This window comes from Lytechinus variegatus, chromosome 13, assembly GCF_018143015.1.
Source record: "Lytechinus variegatus isolate NC3 chromosome 13, Lvar_3.0, whole genome shotgun sequence".
NCBI lineage: Eukaryota > Metazoa > Echinodermata > Echinoidea > Temnopleuroida > Toxopneustidae > Lytechinus > Lytechinus variegatus.
Genome location: NC_054752.1, coordinates 32,721,078 through 32,743,870, shown reverse-complemented (window position 1 = coordinate 32,743,870; position 22,793 = coordinate 32,721,078). Strand labels below are relative to the sequence as shown.

Here is a 22,793-nt window from a genome sequence, read left to right as displayed (position 1 = left end):
TACTACTACTACTACTACTGCTGCTAATACTAATACTAGTGCTAATACTACTACTAATAATAATAATGACAATAATGATAATACTGCTGCTACTTCTTCCACTACCACCATCACAACCACCAACCCACTTCACTGTTTATAAACTTTATAATTTTAGAGTATTGCATTGTCTATTAATGTCGGGTATTTTTCGAAAATTATTTTGTGGCTTTTCGGTCAACACAATGAGAAAATATTTTGTGAGTCGACACCGTGAAAAATAAGCGATAAAAATCCATGATACTCATATGCTCATCTTTCTTCTCTATGCTGTCATATACATCTACATACCTGTTTTGTTCTAAATCCAGTGTAAATTGATGGTTCCATGCATTGAATTCAATTCTCAAAAAGGATATTTCGTGGCCCTGCGTAATGAAAAGAGAAAGAGAGTAAATCAGAGCGAGAGTTAACGATAAAAGGGAGATAGAGTGAGTGCATGTGTATGGGCGGGTGTGGGAGGATGCAGGGGTGTGTTTGTGTGTGCGTATATCTGTGTGTGTATTGATTGGGAGAGCAGCAGAGAGAGAGAGAGATAGAATGAAATATAGAGAGATGTATTCCCTGTTGGAAATAACACAATATCACACATTGTAATCAGTGTGTTCACATAGTGAACTATGTGAAGATATTACTCACACTGTCCAAATGCTCAAATTCCACAGTGTGAATATGTTTTCACACTGTGGACACCTCGACGGTGTGACTGTTCACAGCGTGTTCACACGGTCGACTATGTGAATATGTGATTCATACTTTTAAATGCTCAATAATATTTGACAGTGTGAAGGTGCTTTCATATCGTGTTTCACACTGTGGACACACTGTGGCACATACTGTGGGACACTGTGTTATTTCAAGTAATGTTGAGAGAAATGAGAGAAATAAAAAAGGAGTGAGAGAGACAACGAGGAAGGCATGTGAAGGCAATCATGGAAAAAGTATGAGGAAGATTTCGGAGAGGGCGGGAAACCCTAACCACCTAACATTACATTTCACTCATCAAAATCATATCAACAACATAGATTTTAGAATGAAAATGATTCAAAGATAAAAATTCTAACGGCAAAACAAATATGATTAATCATTTTTATAAGAAAGTGTAATGTATATAGAAACAACCGTTGCTAATTAAATGTAAACATCTTTTATTGTATACTCATTAGCGATACATTTGTTCACCTTCATTGAAATTTATGAGAAAGGAATATTTCATAATCTAGGAAAATATTTTAGGAGAGATAAATATCAAGTCTATTTTCAAACTATTTTCTCGCTCTACTTGCCGCGTGGGCTGCGGTCAGGTAATACTTTACTTAATAGGTCACAGTAAACAAATCGGGGGATTGAAATTGTTGTAATTTCTTGTAACAAACAAGTGTTATGCCATTCAGTATATTACCAGAGAGATGAGATTAACGGATGAATTGATCTCAAAAGACAGAGGAGTTAACTCCCTTTTGTAATGAAATATTTAATCGGTGATGTATCGAAATGTTTGACACAGTAATTCGGTCATTTAAAAATGTAGTAATGGGGCCATTACATGATGATCTAATATTAATTCAATATTAAAAGGATTTAAGGACAGATTATAATTCATTGATGATATTGATAATGTCAAAATAGGAAATGATAACAGTGATAATGATAATAATCGTACATACATTATGTCTTTAATGATGTTGGAGACTATGATCAGATGATGATGATGATGATTGAATTAACAGTGATGAAAATAATAAAAGCAATAGCAATGATAATAAAAACGATCATTAAAATGAAAATTATCAATTCATAATAAAATAATTATTATAGGCAAATCATAACAATGATACTAAAATATTACTAAAATAATAATGATAATTATAGAAATGATTAATTATTAAATTAACAAAAAATATAATATGCTCGGATAAACGTAAAAAGGCAAGTATTCATGTCGATGTAAATTGCTCCATATTCAATTATATTGTGCTTTGATGCTTGAATGATTAAAGCCAGAAGATGTGACACGGTATAAATGAACTATATTTTCCGGGCAAAAGAGTTTGAGCATTCCGTTGGGGTATTATAGCAAAATTAATAAAAAGCGGTTGTTTGACTTTACCAAATAGAAATTTGGAGTTTGAGTAAATATGGCGCATCCGAGTGTCAACTGAGACATTTTTGTCACGTTGTGTTTGGAATTCCTAGGATATTTGAAAGGCACTCTTAAATATGAGTATTAAGAAGGAAGAAAGAGAAATAGAACGACAATTTTCATTCAGCAAGTTTAATATAATTTATAATTTTATATGGATATGTGCTTTTAGAGAAAACATAAATATCACATATCCATTTACTAGTTTAAATTTATAACTTTTCTCATTCTTGCCTCGTAATGTTTTTTTTTATAATCAAAATGGATTCTTCCCTTCTTGTTGATTGCTTATGAATACTTTCACCGCCTCTGGATTTAGCATTTTGTGTGAATGTTTATCGGATACAATGTCTGTCTAGACGTTTATTTTCCCTATTTATATCGTAGTCAACATTAAATCGTGACCTAGAATATCTGAATCACAATTTGATTGATAAGCTGATAATTCCCCAAAAGGGTATTTTGATACATTAAACTCGAATCCATTAAAAAAAGAAAATGATATGTTTCTTTTTTTACCTCTTCAATGTCAAGCGAAACATTCTCTTTACTCTCATTCTAAGGCTGACATTTACATTCACTGATTTTTTGGTTGAATTTGCTTGGCGAAAATCAAACCTTTAAACATCTGAACATGGAACTTAGTTATGATGGGTTTTTTGTTGTTGTAATTTTGATAAATAATTCAAAACATAATTTAATTTTCAGAATTAAATCATTATCATATCATCAAATACATGTTGCATGAAAGATGTCATATATAATGTAATATCATGTTCATTGCCACGCATAACATTTACACTTTATATTCCTAGTTCAAGAGGACTTGCCCTAATAACGTTTTACTTTTCTTAAACTTTTCTTTCCCTTCTTGTTAAAGAATAAAAACTCGGGAAGTACGGGTTTTATTGTATAGGTCTCTGATATACAGTCACTTAATTGGTAAGATATGTATCGAGCAATAATACAAGTAGGACAATTATTTAAACAAACACTGTATAAACATAATAAATAGAGCCACATAGCAAGACCATGTATTTATCAATATTCAGTAGCTTAATTAATATCATTCCAACTACGTACATATATTGAATCGTTTCTTAAGGTATCGCAGTGACACACTTTACTAATTGTACACACCCTATTCTAATTGTGACCTCACAATGATGCGTATTGTGTCAGAATGATCATCTTTCTGATAAAGTTCACGACTGTAAGCCATTCACTTGAAATTACGCCGCATTTAAACGTGAAATACTTTCTGGCATTTGACATCAATAACCCACTGATAAAGAAAGAGAAAATCAATAGTAATATATTGTTGAAAAGATAATAATCTGCCCCCTCCGGAAAAGAACAACCCGATCATGCATAGCTTTATGAAATACTTGTTACAGTCACATCAACGAAATCGACTCCAAAAAGTGGATGATATGCCATTCAAAATCGCATACATTCGTAATTCCGAAGAAGCTTCGTTATTCCGAAGGTTCGTATTTCCGAAGTTTCATAATTCCGAAGATTCGTTAGTCCGAAAACGAAATGAGGTTCGTAATTCCGAAGGTTCGTTAGTCCGAAAACGAAGTGAGGTTAGTAATTCCGAAGGTTCGTTAGTCCGAAAACTAAATGCGTAACGAACCTTATTTCTTTTTCGGACTATCGAACCTTCGGAACAACGAACCTTATTTCGTTTTCGGATATTCGAACCTTCGGAATGACGCCACAAATGTTCGTATTAACGAACCCTTTTACGTTTTCGGATTAACGAACATCGAGGTATAGGCAATTTGCGTGTTTCGGAATTACGAACCTTCGGAATTACGAAGTGTAACCATTCAAAATAACGTATTAGCTTTGATCAGTCTGGACTCGGTTTTACTGATGTGACTGAAGTAATAAATTCGATGTATGTTCAAGATACAACCGATATGACACGAGAGTGCCACTGGCTGATGGGGATATCAATCATTCTAAAACTTTCTCAATGTGTCGCATGTGCTTCTTGTGATTTCTTATACTACAAAATTGTCTGTACTAACATGACTAAGTTCGCAGATGATAATGCCTACCCTCTAAAAAGGATTACCCAATATTGAGTAAAATGGGAACATGCAATCATTTTGGTTGGGTAAAAAGATTAAATTTTACACAATGTTGCGCTGAAATAGCCCAATATGGGGTAAAAAAATAGTCAGCAAACATTCATGTTCCCTGTCTACCAAATATTGGGTAAAATTTTACTCTGTTTTTAGAGTGCATGTAATTTGCACTAATAAAGAACTGTCATCGTAATATCTCTGTGAGCTGAGTTTATAAGGGAGTATTTTTTATTAACATTTTGTTTCTTTGGTTTTTCGTCTAACACCAACACTGGACACTTACCCTTATATTTTCTGTATTGTTTGTGATGATTGGATGAAAGATGTCACGTGATTCATCTTGTGGAGGCCATCTTTGATCAAAACCTCTTAAATGCCAAAGGACATCATCCGGCCCATCTGAAGTGAGATATATAGAAGAGAAGTGGAGCGTGCGGAGGAGGGGAGGGGGTGAGGAGAGAGGATTAAAAAAATAAACACTAAGGTTATAGCATCCACATTTTTAAAAGGAATTATGTGTCATGGCATATAAGGGATTTCAACGAAATATAATTTATTTTATAAGACATAATACTGAATTAATGTAAAAGAGTAACACTTTAAAAGTGTCTGGTATGGTAATCTTGACCACATAATTTTTGTATGTATACATTTACTATATATGCTCACATCAAGATGAACGAGCTAATCATTGCGAAGTGTTGAATTATTGATGTAGTGGCCCAAACATGCACTGCAAAAACTCCGGTGTTGATTTAACACCAGTCCGGAATCTATATCTGCCCACACCAGAGGAGTATTGACACAACACCAGTTTGGAATCAAACCGATGCTGTTTTAATACTAATTGGTGTTGTATAAACACCTTTCTGGTGTTAGACCAAAACGAAACCGGTATTGTTTAACACTTCTCTGGTGTGAACATATATAGATTCCGGGCTGGTGTTAAATTAAAACCATAGTTTTTGCAGCGTGGAGAAGTGTGTGTGCAGCGTTTTGTAATCAAAAGGAAAAGGCGCTATATCAAATGACTATTGGATTGGACTGGATAACGAAACTAAACGTTATGTTGTATCGTTGTAAATGGAATGAAACGAAATAAAATGAAAATGAACAGTTATCAAACAAAGCTAATGTTATATTACATAAGACAAAAATGTTTGTGTAAAGGAACCTCAAAACCAAACAACAACCAACAAATTAGATTTCTTTAGGCTGGCATCAATAGTTAAATATTGTTAATTGAAGATTTGTATTGTCATTATTATTGTTGAAAATTTTTGCCGTTAATGGTCGTTAAAATGGTACTCTACCCATTTGCAGAAATAGCCCAAACTCATAATTTTTTTTCCTGGATACATTTGCGTTTCAAACATAACGAACTGTATTTCGAATTTCTATCCTGCACGCATATTGGTCGATAAGACATAGCCTTATAATTGAAAAACCGATTTGTCACAGGGCTAACTCAACTGGCGTAATGAGCCAATAATAATAATTTTTTTTTCTTTTCCTCGTGTCAGAGGTTTTTTATTCATTCAATTGCCAAATGATATGTCCATTTATATAGCGCAGTTACTATGTGCATATACTCAACTGCGCTTTGATACTTGGTATCATATCATTACCCCAGTTGTAGCTAATCCACCATATTAATAGGCGCTAAAGCGTTCAAGGAAAAATCCTACCGGGTACCCATTCACCTCACCTAGGTTGAGTGCAGCAAAATGTGGATAAATTTCTTGCTGAAGGAAATTACGCCATGGCTGGGATTCGAACCCACGACCCTCTGTTTCAAAGTCCGGAGACTAATCCACTGGGCCACAACGCTCCACAATATATTTTTTTACACTTTGTATAACAAAAATATAATTTGGCGATGAATTTTGACATAATATTCAGAAAATATCACATTTCACCCTTCTCTCTTTCCTTTTCTGTCAATATCTCCTTTTTTCTTTGTAATGAAAAAATTAAAGAGGTCCATGCCCCACCCCCAACATCTGTACTCCAGTAGGTGTAACTCAGAAAAAAAGAGCAGCGGATATTTTCTCTTTTGTTACGAAAGTTTCATTTCTTTTCATAGACATTCTTTACATTTGCGGTTAATTCTCGATAGTTTTTGGACCTTGCCTTCATGATTCATCTGGGGGTTTTAACAACGCCAACGCTACAGATTTCTTTCGACTCTAGGTGTTCATTCAATATTGCCATTCAACAAGTTCGTCACAAATTGGCAAAGAAGAATAACCCCTAGAGACTCATTGAACTGGAAAAGGCCAACAATATGAGCCGCATCAGACAATACATCATGGAATTTCATTTTTCATCAGGCGTTAGTATAACACCGGCCTTTAATGAGTAGAGTCTGGGCGAAGATAACTATTATTGAATGCAGTAATGTTTTTCATCGGCATTTGCGTAGTACGGTCTACTAATGTGATGCAACAACTTTAATCGATATTTACATTGAAAAAAAAAATGTATCCAAGTTTTATCTTTATCAGATCCTTACCATCTAAAACATACAAATTTATAATTGCCAATTGTTTCAAAAGAAAAAAAAAACACATCTTGGATCAAGGTTTATTGATTCCGCCAGGAAATAAGTATGACAAAATATTTTTCTAATTGTAACCTAAATCTTTTAAACGGCTCTGCAACAGCGGCGTACCTAGGACTTTCCAGAAGGGGGCAAATATTTTTGAGGATATTTAGGATATTTCGTCCGCGAAAAAAAATTGACAAGCAGAAAAAAGGTCTTCAACCACAAATTAAGGATTTTTTTGTCCCAGAAAAAAAAATTGACAAGCAAAAAAAAGTTCAAGTTCAAGTGAGGGGGCACACGTCTGTTTTCCTTGCATTTCTACATTACAAATTATTAATTTTGCTTCTCAAAGGGGGGGGCACGTCCTCTGGATCAGTTGTGACTCGTCTGGGGGGCAGGGGTACGTGTCCCCTGCATGGGTTGTGACTCGTCCGGGGGCAGTCTGCCCCCTGCCCCCCCCCCCCCCCATGTACGCTAGTGCTCTGCAACAAATCTAACGCCAAGTCCAACTCATTTGGTCTATAGAGCAAGTATAATTTTCACTACAGAGCAGATACACAATAAGGAACGGTTAAAACGTTATGAATTTCTTTTTTCCTGGAAAAGGGCTTTGCAAACATGGCAATTTACCGTACCAGTGAATCAACATAACCAAGGTTTACATCAGTGGGGGTAATGAGACCAAATGTTGAGATGTTGAGTTCTGGATTTGGGACATGTTAAGTGGGAAATAATAGTATGGACCTATGTTAACTTAGGTCACGTATATAAAGGTCTTATCGGGCAGAAATGAAAAAGAAATTCAATGAAAATTATGGAGGCCAGAAAAAAAGCAATTACAAAAGAATATATTTTGGGGTTTTGGGGAGAGCCCCTCCTATCCATGATACACCAACGCTTCCCTCGAGTTCAGTCTGCGATCATCCCTTATAGTAGACTTGTTAACTGCAAAAAAAAAGGGTGGACACTGCATTTTTGAGTACAAATGTCCCACTTGGCACAAATGTTCCTTGAGTCAAAAGAAAAAGATTCATCCAAAGAGACATGCTGCCTTCAATAAGTGCCCTTTTCCAGATGAGGGCTTCATTTAGACTATATTCTAAATATAAACGGTTTTGGCAACTTCGACAGGCCACCGTCACGTACATTAACTTATTTTATAAGATATAAAACAATGCCTTCTATGTTTGTTTGTTTTTTTCCAAGAGGAGAACGCAAAGAGGCTTTAATGTGTGTAGTAGAAATGTATTTTTCTTCCGATTGGGCTCTAAAAATATTCAGATTCAAAATAGAGTAGAATCAATAAAGGGCTGTGTGGCTGTTCTTCAATATACCACAGCTCCTCTACATGTCAGTTGAAGAGTATTTTCTCCTCAATCTATTCCAAAAGGTATCAATACAAACAAAAGTAATCTTTTAAGAGTTCTAAAGACAAACTATTGCAATACATAAATCCAAAAAGGGAAAGGGTATCCTAGGCATGCTCCTGTTGGGTTATAGCCTTTCCGGTGCTAGAGCACTATTACAAACGGCAGAACAATAATAATAATAGTAATGATAATGATAATATTATTAATAATAATCATAATAATATCAATAATGATGAATGTAAATATACAAAATATAGATATAAAAGTTCCTTTATTATACAAAACAAAAAACGCAATTTGCCTTGCCGATGGCTTTAAAACATGATATCTTTTTTATTTAGTGTCGAAATACGGAGAGGGTATGCGGTAAATTCGGATGGCTCCCGTGGACGTAGGCTTAAATAAACAAAAAAAAAATATCTTCAGGAAACATGTTAACTGATGTCTCATACATATGTCTTTTCCAAGTCGATAATACAAGTTAAACTGGTTTTGTAAAGTAGCGGGAATGCCGGGGAGATGCAGTTTTGCCACTTTGGGGTCTCCAAAAGATATATATTTTAACAAAGTTAACATATGGATTGAGGTGGGGTACATTCGTCATGATTCATGTGCCAGAGCTTCATTAAAGCAGTAACATGCAAAGCAATGTCTCCTGTAAATTTTCCAAGAGAAACAAATTAGAAAAAATAAAACAAAATTAAGTAGTGTTTTACCGATACCGAAATGCATTTTGCCCGTATGTATCATAGATTACGGTGTGGCAGACACACCAACAAAAGCGATACGAGAAGCCGATGGAAGCTATTGTGTTGAGATTGTGTTATCTCGAATGACATACCATTGATCGTTTTATTGTCCGATTCGTGAGTGTGACTGTGACATAGAGGTTGTTTTGGTCTCGTTTTAGCGCAATATCACGTCATACATTTTGACATATTTGCCCTCTTTCTAAGCAAATTAAGACACTAATACTGTCATGAAGCATATCGATGTTTTCGCTGATATATTCTCTTTCATGTAGAATATTGACATTTTGTATTAATTGCTGTTATTTATAAAACAGTTCAGGATTCTTGAAAAAATACTCTGTTTAAAATTATAATTTGCATAATTTATGTAAATTAGGTAATAATAAACAAGGATATCCCAATTATTTTATGACAATTTTCTTCCCTGTCTTACCCTAAGTCTTTATTTCCAATTTTAGGGCAGTTCTGGTGAAATATATATTCTGAATTACTTGTTTTTACATATCGACATAATATGCAAATTTATGCAAATTACTTGCTCATTTGCATAGATACAGCGTGTCTCTTTGGATGAATCTTTTTCTTTTGACTCGAGGAACATTTGTGCCAAGTGGGACATTTGTACTCAAAAATGCAGCGTTCAACCTCTTAACAAGTCTACTATTAAGGGTGATGCAAGATCTTAACCAACGGTCTTACATTGGAATTGAAATTTACAGATTTACGTTGTGAAAGACTTGACAACACTCATCAAAAACGTGACCTAAGTTAGCATAGGTCCATACTATTATTGTGAGAAACTAGAATCTACAATAAAAATATGATATGATTGTTGATTAGTATAGTCTACGTGATATGAAGGGCTAGTTTGTCATATTTCGATCAATTTAACGCGTTATTTTCGACATTTGAATGTTGCATTATGACCTGGGTCCCGTAACACAAAGGTTAACGATTAATCGTACGTTTGATTTCTACGATTGATTGTACATTGTAGTCAATGCAATCAGTCGGATAAAACTGTTCAACGATCATTGCTAAGGTTTGTGTTACGGGACCCTGGGCTGCTGATGATGATTGAATAGCAATGTCTGCATTTTTGCTCCGATTATCTCATTATTCATTGCAAAATAGGGCTTATCAAAAACCAACGACCTGATTCAAGGTGAAATTAAATGGCTAATTTTTGGCCGAAATTGATATTATATAGACAAGGGTCACCAACGTTGGCCATTCTTTATTGCACAATGCTACGACCACTTCCTTTTCGATTCGACAGGTATTTTTATCACGGCTGGCGTCAGGGTAGCAAGTAGACTGAGTTTAAAATGACCTAAGATAATTAAGCATTTAAGGGGAAGTTCACCCTGACAAACCATTAAATATTAAGAAAGTTTTTAGAATTTCCAGTTTTTTATTTGTGACGTCATAAATGAGCAGCTGCCTCATATGTTATGTAATACAAAATGCATAAATATCATTGTTTCAATAGTTTGAGATGACTTTTTTTTAAATTTCTTTTTAGGTGCGGGTGTGTAGACATTTTTGTGTGGATAATATTGAAGATGCAATCAAAACCATTGTCAATTTTCTGAGAAAATGATGTTTCATTGGTTTTGTTTTACCATACGATATAGGTAAGCTGTTCGTATATGACGTCACAAATGAAATCATTCATATTCTAATAACTCTTTTGTACTATTTAATGGATTTTCCCCCAAACCTTTACCAATATTTTGTATTTTCTGGTATTTTTTACAATCGATTTTTTGTCAGGGTGAACTCCACCCTAAATGGTATAGAATTGTATGCATAGATGTGAAATCTTGCTGGATTTGCACAAGGGGGTATATACAATTGACAATACGAAGTCTGCATCGGAATGCATTTTGTTTCATACAGTAATGTATCCATGTTGCATTTTATCGAATGTGTGACCTCACCCTTCTCGTTATAAGTAATGTACACTTAATAATTCGAAATCAACCACCGTAGTTCCATAGTAATTACTAATGGTCCACGCCCATAATTATATCGTATTATAGTATATTCACCGGTCTATATTTGTTTATATTCAATGATTTGCTGTTGATCTTCATACAGCTTCTGTCTGCCTTTTACAGTCATCGCTATGGAATGCACGTCACAATGCAGGTGAGATTTATGACAAGTTCATCCCATCGTGCGCTCTGCTTTTGAAGAGTATAATAAGGAAAATACCGGGTATTTGTATATTAAAGTAAAGAATAGGAAGCCACTTAACAACCATTTACAATTTGAAATACAGTAATCAACTAATCGATTGATGGTCCATACTTACATGTATCTTCGGAACAGAGAGGTCCAACAAATCAAGTTTACAGCAAATCGCTGTATGTTATGCTCAGGGGCGGATCCAGGATTTTCCCGAGGAAACATTTGATAAGCGAAAAAAGAAAGTAATCACTTTCAAAGGGGGGGGGGCACACTTCTGTTTTAACGGCACATTTTTACATTAGAAATTTTATTTGTGCCTCTTAAAAGGGCACGGGCTGGTTGTCCCCCCCCCCTGTATCCGCAAGTGGTTATGCTACTAGTGTTCATAAGAGCAGGGACAGAGCCCCTCCCCGACAGAATTTTCGTACTTGCACAAACGGCGGTAAAATTTGTCCTTTGATCTTTACTCTCTTATGTTTTTAGTTGACAAAATTTGCTTGCTCCTCCTGGCGATGTTCAGTCCACGGACTTCACTGGCTATTGCTGAAACTTATGTTTTTACTTTTGTAACATGAAATGTGGGACCCTACTGTGTTTATGTTGATGTTGGGTTTTTTTAAATAGCGAATTGTGTTTGGTTTGGGGTGATTCGGTGTTCGGTTTGGTGTGGAAGACTGATCACACCACATGAATTGTTAGCTTAATATTTTTTCAAGAGATCGCGAGTATGAAGGAAAAAAAAAGTAGTCATTATCTGGTCATAGAATCCAAGGTTTATAAAATAATGTGTTTATATCCCCAGGTAATATTGAATTCAAAATGGCATTGCCTATGCACCGTGGGCGATGAAGGCCTGCGTTGGAATGGGATTGGTGTGGCCGTCTGGACTCACCCAAAGAACGAATACATCCAACCCCACACGCCCCGCCCCCTCGCACGCACGCGCGTTTATTCACCCACGCGCACAAACCCTCACCATATTATGTATACGATTTATTCTCTACTTATTCAAGTTTAACTTTTAATCCGTAAACAAAAATTTGTAACAATTTTCTTTAGGCCAATCGATTGCCACAATGTCAGCAGCTTCCTCAGTAATCAGTCAATGCAATTAATAACAAGTATTATGAAACGACTGAACGAGGCTTTTTTTTAACCGATCTCGACATTGCGGGTTAAAAAAGAATGATTTCAAGGACAAAATACACGACACCAACCATGATATAAACCACAAATATAGGCCTACTACAGACAAGGGGCAGATCTTTTCTGCCCTTTTGGTGGCTTTTTACAAACTCGAACAAACTTAAACAGGCCAAAAACAAAACCGCAGTCCAACAAAATCATTTGAGGCGAAACTGAAATCAATTACACGGAAAGCAGTTGCATGATACATGATTGTGTCTTCCATCTGTGCAACCAGTGAAGGCATTTAAATCGTGATTTGTGCACTAAAATCTTATCAACTGTAAAATATCAGTTCACGAAAATTACGAAATTGTCAAGCTATTGTAAAGTTTAATGGGCTTATACATCGCATAAAGTAGAGCAATATTTTGAATCAAGGGAATGTCTGCATGAGGCATGTAAGGCGGATGTTTGTTTTAGCTTATCCTTATTATATCCAAGTATCCAAATCTTTCTTTTACGTTTATTCCAACATAAACGAACCAATTTGTTCATTCCAGGACTGCTGATTAATTTTGATTTACATGGTGTACATCATAATACTTTATAACGCTCTTTCGAGGGTGCAACATATTCCATCAACAGACTGCTTGAGAAAATATTATATGGTCACTCTTGAAACTCGTTAATATGATGAAAAGTGCAAAGAGATGACAATGCATTGGTTATATTGTTCACCAAAAACTTGTTTGAGATTTATAGAATAGGATCAACGACTTTTAATTCTATCCGACCGACGTAGTAATTATTGCTGTTACCGTTAACATATCGCATTATTTTTAAACCAAGCATCTCACTGTTACAAGAGCTCGGGAAGGAAGAGCTGTTTTTAAGGTATCATTCATCGGACATTCTCGTGAATTGCTTCGATTTTCAAAATGTAAATTCACTCTGTTACTTTTTGGTGCATAAAATCGAAATAAAACTGACTAGTGAAAACGAGTTCATGTGAAGTCAATGTAACGAGTATGAATAAACAAACATGTTTGCTGTTTGCGCGCTAAGTAGGTGGATACGGTGCGCTGACGTTAGACTGCAGAAAATCTCCCACATAATTATGGCGGGAGATAAAAATAAAGTAGGCTTCCATTTTTAATACAAATATTTTTATTGTGTTATTAGCCAGGTAAAGGGCAATATTACAAATAAATGCATTTTCAAAATCTCCCAAATCAATTAGGGTGTGCACAGATAATAAACCAAGTGCAATGAATTTCGACTGACCGTTTGAGATTTTGAGGCAAAAGTTGCAAAGTAAAAGTGACAAGAATTCGGTTAACATTCTTGCTACGGTATCAAACCAAACATGTATTGGATTTGAATCTAGCTGATCCTAGTTTAAAACGGATAGAATTCTATAATTTGAAAACCCTGTTTTACCTACAAATCTGTAGTTCAATTTAACATAAATTGAGTCAATTATTTAGACAATGCTAAGGATTATCGTTGATCCAGTCACATTATCTCACTGGAATCGAGTATTCCAATTTCGGAATTAGCTCAATTTTTGTATGATTAATGTTTAAAATCTAATTCTATATTGAGGGGTATATTGTTTAGATTACCAAATTATGATAATTCAATTTGTACTTTTGAGTCATTTACTAGTAGATTAGTTTGCAGATCAATGTAATAAATGTTAGTTATCACTAAATTTAATGTTAAAAAACAAAAGTTTTCAAACCGACATCCATCACAGAGAGAGAGAGAGGTGTAGTCAAAATGGGCGGAAAGGGGCGGGGTATTACTCATCAATGAAAGATAAATCAGATAATCAATTTTGCTAGAACTAAACTACATATTTACAACCTTTGTCATTAGCACACAAGCTCTAGCGGAATGTGGCAAATATTCTTCGATGAATTATGTCTAATTTTGTAAAATATTTCAGGTATTCAAATGTCTTTGTTGTGTTGGTTTGCTCAAAAAGCAAGGACCACATTTGAGTAAATAATGATGAATAGATGAAACACATGCTGGTAAGCAAGTAAAGCGTGAGATCCTTATTCATATCAATTTGAACTTTTGCTCCCATCTCGTGCAAGCATTATTATTATATGTTGGAGGCTTTGAGACCACCATCATTCAGTTGGCATTAATGACTTGCTTTCTTCACAGTAGATATTTTCAACGAGGGGAATTTCACCGAGGAACACAAGATGGAAACGTTAACTCTAAAAAAAAGAAATAGTCTATTCCCATGATAAGCAGATTACTAGGAAACCAGGACAATATTAGTCAAAATTACCAGAATCCTAGTCTATTTACCACAGGAACCGTAAAAAAATCAACGATTATCTTGTCCAAAGTGACCTACTTCCACTTAAATGACTATTACAATCAGTATACCATGAAAACCTGACATAAATAAACGTTTTCTAGTCAAATGAAACATCATAAGAATGATTTGATGATTTGACGCAAATTGGTCATGTGCACCAGCATAATCCTATAGTTAAAGTTGATATAATTCGAGTTAAAAGAGTTAACATTTGTCAAATCATTATTATTATTTGGGGCTAACCTCGATTAGCATCTTGCTATTATGTTAGCTCCAATTACCAAATGTTTTGTTTATATGTGATGTACTATTCCTTGTAATTGTGCCTGACAGTAATATTTGGTAATAAATTCAATTCAAAATTTGTCAGGTTTGGAACTTCTAGCTTCGCTCCTTCCTTTAAACTATTTTGATCACCAATCTTTCCAAAATACATAAATTCACCCGGCTTGCAAACCCACACACCCACAATTTCGAAAAATCACATTAAATCTTTATTCTTGATATGTTTTTTTTTATTTAATGAACAATTTCCACTCTTTTATTTCAACTTTTGATACTTCAGCTTCGATTTATATGTTATCTGTAGCGCGTGAGGGTGTGTGGGATGTGTGTGTGATTGTGTGAATGTGTCTGTGTGTATGAAAATATGCAAGGATGTGTGATTACCCCCTCACCAGTTGGTATAAACCCACATTTTCACATTCTTGCGGTAAATGGTACAATATGATAAATTGGCAAATATAGGGCGTGTTCATTTCGTCAAAAGACAATGATGATGATGAAAAGGGTATTCGGAGTAATACAATGTTTCCTTTTACATCTGTTATTTGTACATTAACTTATCAAACCAACGTTCGTATTGACAATGTTTCCAGTACTAATCTCACAAAAGGGTTATGGGATTTTATAATAATGGATGTTTGCTATCGGCATCATTGTACCAATACCTTTCATTGGTTGGAATATCTATTAATCATTTTTCATTGGTAATGTATGGTTGACATGTATGGATACTCAGAAAAGGATGCGAGGGTGTAGTTAGGAGAGCACTATATTTTATGCCTGGGGCTCTTTCCATGGCATGAATAGTACGGTGTAAATATTTGTATTTCTGTTATGCATATGGAAGTCCAATATGACCTTAAATGAATATCCATAGTTTTATTAACTCATAATTGTCTAGAATTCACTATTTGCTTAGTGTTTTTTTTTTACATTGTAGTATAAAGAAGATTCTTAAGTCTACCAATTTGAGAAAAGATGTCCTTTGTGGGAAAAGGGTCATACACTACCGCTCTTATAACCCCTAGTGACATATCCACCGGGGAGTCATGTAGTAGAAATAGTATTGTATTAGCATAGTGGTAAAAAAAAGAGGAATAGGAGCAGTAGCAGTAATTATTATTATTATTAGTAGTATAAGTAGTAATAGTAGTAGTAGTGGGAGTAGTAGTAGTAGTAGTAGTAGTAGTAGTAGTAGTGTGGTGGTGGTGGTGGTGGTGGTAGTAGAAGTAGTAGTATAACAGTAGAAGTAGAAGTAGCAGTAGAAGTAGTTGTAGTAGTACTATCAAATTTATTGCTCCTACTATTAGTATTAAAGGACAGCGCTTTTAACTCGAATGTTTCGAAAATTCGAGTCTCGCCTTTCTCATCCGAATTATAATATTTTGTTAATAGTAGTAGATAGGCCTTGACATTCTATTTACAAATCAATCAAATTTATTGCTCCTACTATTAGTATTAAAGGGCAGCGCTTTTAACTCGAATTTTTCAAAAATTCGAGTCTCGCCTTTCTCATCCGAATTATAATATTTTGTTAATTGTAGTAGATAGGCCTTGACATTCTATTTACAAATCAATCAAATTTATTGCTCCTACTATTAGTATTAAAGGGCAGCGCTTTTAACTCGAATTTTTGAAAAATTCGAGTCTCGCCTTTCTCATCCGAATTATAATATTTTGTTAATAGTAGTAGATAGGCCTTGACATTCTATTTACAAATCAATCAAATTTATTGCTCCTTCTGTTAGTATTAAAAGGCAGCGCTTTTAACTCGAATTTTTTCAAAAATTCGAGTCTCGCCTTTCTCATCCGAATTATAATATTTTGTTACTAGTAGTAGATAGGCCTTGACATTCTATTTACAAATCAATCAAATTTATTGCTCCTACTATTAGTATTAAAGGGCAGCGCTTTTAACTCGAATTTTTCAAAAATTCGAGTCTCGCCTTTCTCATCCGAATTATAATATTTTGTTAATAGTAGTAGATAGGCCTTGACATTCTATTTACAAATCAATCAAATTTATTGCTCCTACTATTAGTATTAAAGGGCAGCGCTTTTAACTCGAATTTTTGAAAAATTCGAGTCTCGCCTTTCTCATCCGAATTGTAATATTTTGTTAATAGTAGTAGATAGGCCTTGACATTCTATTTACAAATCAATCAAATTTATTGCTCCTACTATTAGTATTAAAGGGCAGCGCTTTTAACTCGAATTTTCGAATAATTCGAGTCTCGCCTTTCTCATCCGAATTATAATATTTTGTTAATAGTAGTAGATAGGCCTTGACATTCTATTTACAAATCAATCAAATTTATTGCTCCTACTTATGGTGGAAAAGTGCATTTAACGATATTTGTTTATGTCATTATACACTCTAAAAAATGAAGTGCTAATTCAGCTCTTAAAGAGCGTGTGTAGTGACTGCACTTCGGAGTGCTGCTTTTTCTCGTTCAAATTTGAACTAGACAAATCAGCACTCCGAAGTGCAGTCACTATACACGCTCTTTAAGAGCTGAATTAGCACTTCATTTTTTAGAGTGTAGAGCCTTTTTAAGTTAGATTTATTCATAGTGTCTTAGCTATAATTTCTTTATTAATCGCGGGAGGCTACATACTTGTACTCTCTTGCCTTTAACTGCATATCTTTTTATAATCATCCAATCGAGAATTTAAATCATTTTCTACTACATAGGTAGCTTCGATTACCTGAAAAAAGATAAAGCATATTTTGCCTCATTGGAATTACAAGCTTGCAACGTGTCAACTTCATTTCCTTTTATGTCCTTAGAAGATTTTAGCGGCACCAGAGTAAAAGTGTTTGACGTGCATGATTTCGCCAATCTGTGGATAATAGCGGCTTAAATTAAAAGCAATTAAAAGCGAGGGTCTTTAATGAGCAATTCTAATGAAATTTTGGAAACTCGAAACTCGAGACTCGAAGTTTAGCAACACACACTAGTAGTAGTAGTAGTAGTAGTAGTAGTAGTAGTAGTAGTAGTAGTAGTAGTAGTAGTAGTAGTAGTACTAGTGTAGTAGTAGTAGTAGTAGTAGTAGTAGTAGTAGTAGTAGTAGTAGTAGTGTTGGTGGTGGTGGTGGTGGTAGTAGTAGTAGTAGAAGTGGTAGTATAACAGTAGAAGTAGAAGTAGCAGTAGAAGTAGTGGTAGTAGTAGAAGTAGTTGTAGTAGTAGTAGTAGTACTACTACTACTACTAGTAGTAGTAGTAGTAGTAGTAGTAGTAGTACTAGTAGTAGTAGTACTACTACTACTAGTAGTAGTAGTAGTAGTAGTAGTAGTAATATAAGTAGTGGTAGTAGAAGTAGTAGTGGTAGTAGTATAAGTAGTGGTAGTAGAAGTAGTAGTGGTAGTAGTAGCAGCAGTAGTAGGTAGTAGTGGTGGTGGTGGTGGTGGTGGTAGTAGTAGTAGTAGTAGTAGTAGTAGTAGTAGTAGTAGTAGTAGTAGTAGTAGTAGTAGTAGTAGTAGTAGTAGTAGTAGTAGTAGCAGTAGAAGTAGAAGTAGCAGTAGAAGCATTAGTAGTAGTAGTAGTAGTAGTAGTAGTAGTAGTAGTAGTAGTAGTAGTACTAGTACTACTAGTAGTAGTAGTAGTAGTAGTAGTAGTAGTAGTAGTAGTAGTAGTAGTAGTAGTAGTAGTAGTAGTAGTAGTAGAAGTAGTGGTAGTAGAAGTAGTAGTGGTATTAGTAGTAGTAGTGTTGGTGGTGGTGGTAGTCGTGGTGGTGGTAGTAGTAGTAGCAGTAGTAGTAGTGGTAGTTAGTAGTAGTAGTAGTAGTAGTAGTAGTAGCAGCAGCAGCAGCAGCGGCAGTATTAGTAGTAGTAGTAGTAGTAGTAGTAGTAGTAGTAGTAGTAGTAGTAGTAGTAGTAGTAGTAGTAGTAGTAGTAGTAGTAGTAGTAGTAGAAGTAGTAGTAGTAGTAGTATCAGTAGTAATAGAAATATCAGTGAATATTTTTTTTAAATGCTACATACCATAGGATACCAAAGTGATAATATAATTTCATATAATTAAGAAATAATAATAGGACGAACTCACTTTTCACTTTATAATGGGCGGGGCATTGATGAAAATGGTAGGTCACTGAAGCATGGAAGCTCATGTTGTATGCGGCGTTCATCACAAGTACAGTTGCCATTCTAAAGTAAAGTAAAATGCAATTAGTATAATTGACTCACCAATGATGGGTACACCGTAGACAGCAGAGCAGGAGAATATAATTCCCAAAATGGCAAGATGGAATGAAATATATAAAGTCCACGCCATATCTGGCGTTCTGGATAATCCTTTTCCTTCTTACTACTTTTCTTGTCTTCGTTAATTAAGTACACACCGAAGAAAGTTTAAAAACTCTCCAAAGAGACATCTACTAGCACCGGGGAACATGGGCGGGACTGCGGCCTGTGGTTTGTTTCTAGATAGCAGCCCACTAAGAGCTGAGCGATTATGTTATTTCATATTTGTGTTTCAACGCCATTCCAGATTTCACGCAAAGTTTGGTTTTTTGTTCAGGTCCACGAGTTCTTTTGATCCTTCCGCATGACTGCCCCGCATGGCGCTTTTATTCATATTCATAAGGGATAATTTCGTGATGATTCTCTCTCATTCTTCCAATCCCTCTCTCCTTTTCTCCCCCCCCCCCTCTCTCCCTCTCTCTCTTGAATTCTTTCATTGCAATCCATTACCATAACATAGAAATCATTATGACTGTCGTTCTGGAGATATGCAGACGAATAAAAGAAGTTATTTTGGTATCTGGTAAAGTAGCTTTTATACCGAGCAATACACATTTCAACATTTCGACTTTCTAGATCAAACTAAAAGTAGAGCCCCTTCATTTAATCACCCTTTAATATGTCCATTTTTAAATCTAAGAAATGGCTGAATTTCTTTCTTGGTGTTTTTGCGTTATACTTAACATTTCCCAATTGAAACACCAATTTAAAATAATCCAGATATAGTGCGTCTTCACAAGTGTTTCCAGTCAATATCACACAGTCCACCACGTTTACAATAATTTTTTTTCTTCTCAGAATAAGACATTAAATATTGAAATGTCTGCCAAGCCAAGTGCTTGCTTTCAGATTTCTACTAACAAATTGTTAAAACTTTGTCACCATTTTAGTATAGGTGCACAAAGGAGATGAGCTATTCATTATGTGTGTGAGCAAACGAAATATGAATATTTGTTAAATTAGGCCACGTCTGCAGACGATAATCTTGTTATCATTCACCAAATTAGAATAAGTAGAATGCTAGCAACATTTAAAACCGAACATCTAAATGAAACACTGAACAAGTTTTCAGTATATGAACAGTTAACCATCGACTTCATGAAAAGTCTATTTAAAAATAAAAGATACATTGGAAGGCCAATATTGTCCATTTTCTTTAATTTACTAAAAATTATTTTCAGCCATTAATCACAGGTGACGTATAAGATAAATGTCATTCCCAGATGATGTTCCATGAGAAAATACACATTGTATTTATTAAGATTAAAAACGACATTTGATGGCTCGTTTTTACATTTTTATCCAATCGAAATTGAAAATTAATCTCCAAGAATAACTACATATTTTTTCCATTAGTGTCAGAAAAGATTCACCCAGGCTCATCAAGCTTGTGTAAATACTGTCACATTCCTTCTCCCGACGATCCTATTCTGTTTATGTGTGTGATCAATAGACTTTTGTCAGATCAAAGTTTGCCCTATTTTGACTATGAATGGTGTACGAGTGGAATCACTGGTCCTTGAAGATGGGAGCTTCAGAATCTGTGAATGGCATTCTCAAATATGAAATTATGCATCTGACTTCTGTGTCAATACAATCCAAGTTCAAGCTTGTTTCGGCGGATGCGAGAGGGTCGCTTATTCTTGCTCTATATAGACGCGGCGAGGCGTTTGCCGAGATGCGCCTGCTTTTAATTCCACCACCTTTAGAGTAAGAGCGTGTTAATACAGAAACCTCTCAAATCAACCAACATGAAATGGTTATACATTCTTTTTATAAACACAAAGATAAATCCACGCTCGTGCTTGCTGATTTGAGAGATTCCGATATAAACTCGCTCCACATCTAAATGAGACGAATCTATCGAAAAGAATCATGAAATGGACAAACTGCATCCGGTCATTCCACACACGCACGTGGGCACCCCGTCGCATACATTCACACACCAGTCCACCTGCACACACTCGCACCCTAACTCATATCACAACACACACACCCACACTCACACAGTCACACAGTATTTGTATTTTAGAACCTAAGACAATTTTGGCATTGTTATATTCAGGATAACATTTATTACAAAAATCACTTTTATAAACATTAATTTCCGTAAAGAGATTCATCTGATTGATAGAACAGAAATAAAACGACTTTTTGTCATTTTCGCAGTCAAGTTAGTTTTTACCTTTTAAGCTCTGGCCTACTCTTTTCCAGATCTGCAGGCTCCTTAGACTCACCGTAGATGGGGTAGTATCGGAAGCGCGGCAGTCCAAGAGAAGTATATTGTATTCCCACTATGTACTTCCTCTCTCCACACTTAAGACCTTCTTGGTCCATCCAAAGGACAAGAGATCAGCTGATTACTCATCAGGAGTGGTATACCAAATTCCTTGTCAGGATGGCAACGAGGTATACACTGGAGAAACGGCAAATAAATTTGGAATGAGGAGGCTGAACAAAAACAAGAAGCAGAGACTTGAGTAGCATGGCCCACTTCATAAGATCGGGAAAGGACGCTATGTCAACCCTTACAAGGTCAGCTATCAGTGACCATGGAGCCCAGCCAATGGAAACACACAATAAAAGGGAATAAGAGCTAAAAACGATTTAGAGAAGACAATGAATACAGGATTAGTGAGGCCATTCACATCCAAAAAGAACCAGGCTTTGAACAGAGGCGCTAAACAACGTCCACTCCCATTGACAGCTCACGGACTGTCGCACTGCCGATACTACGCCATCTACGGTGAGTCAGCGCTAATCTCAAGAAGCCTGTAAATACGAGTAGGCGAAAGCTTCCAAGGTAAAAACTAAATAATAATAATATGCAACATTTATATAGCGCTTAATACAAAGTTTCTAAGCGCTGCATACTTTTACACAGCTACTCTGATCGGGTGCTCGAGCATTCAAGGATTTCCTTCCGAGTACCCATTTACTGCACCTGGGTGGAGAGAGGCAAAATTAATGTAGATAAACGCCTTGCCAATAGACGAGAGCGATTTGGTGGGATTAGAACACCTGAATTTGGGGTTCAAAGGCTGATGATTTATACACTGAGTCACAACACATCTAAATTGATTGTAAAATGATGAAAATTCGATTCATTAATTTGTACTCATTACAACATACAGTACATGCAAATCATCTTTGATATAGAATTACACTAAAGGAAACTGAAAATAAATATTACGTAATGAATATACGACATTTGATGAATGTAAGAGAAAATGAAAATACGATTGAGTTGAAGACATGATTGATAGACTATTATATGTGTGATTGAAATCCATTATTAATACTCTGTCTTTTTCTTGCCGCTTAAATGAATACTCGTCTTGCAGTTAAGTACAAAAGAGAAAACAAATCGACATATTACAACTCGTCTTTATTTGCAAGGCTTACACAATTTGCAAATCTTAGGTTTAGTTAACAATTATTATTCCTTTGATGATTAAGAAGTTTTTACAATCGCGATGGACAGAATCTACCACATAGAAAATCTATTGTCAAAGCCAGTCTTTGTCGAAAGTCGGCGACTCAAAACAACAGTTTCATCCTGGACTATTCCTTTTGAAATAATTCTTTATGATTTTCATTTCATGACTCCCTTTCCTCCAGCTATTGTAACCATCAACACAGTATTTCT

The 22,793-nt window shown here is 35.2% G+C and overlaps 1 protein-coding gene across 1 annotated transcript in view; it reads right to left on the bottom strand.

The window, feature by feature from the left end:
* LOC121426939 (mucin-17-like) overlaps window positions 1-19,398 on the bottom strand; it is a 65,975-nt gene extending 46,577 nt beyond the window's left edge. Inside the window, exons 1-3 of the mRNA XM_041623359.1 lie at window positions 19,088-19,398; window positions 4,565-4,680; window positions 331-407 (exon numbers count right to left, since the gene is read on the bottom strand). Of these exons, the coding sequence (XP_041479293.1) occupies window positions 331-407; window positions 4,565-4,680; window positions 19,088-19,175 (281 nt within the window). The 5' untranslated portion in view covers window positions 19,176-19,398. The remainder of the gene's footprint in view (window positions 1-330; window positions 408-4,564; window positions 4,681-19,087) is intronic.
* Between the last annotated feature and the right edge of the window lie 3,395 nt (window positions 19,399-22,793).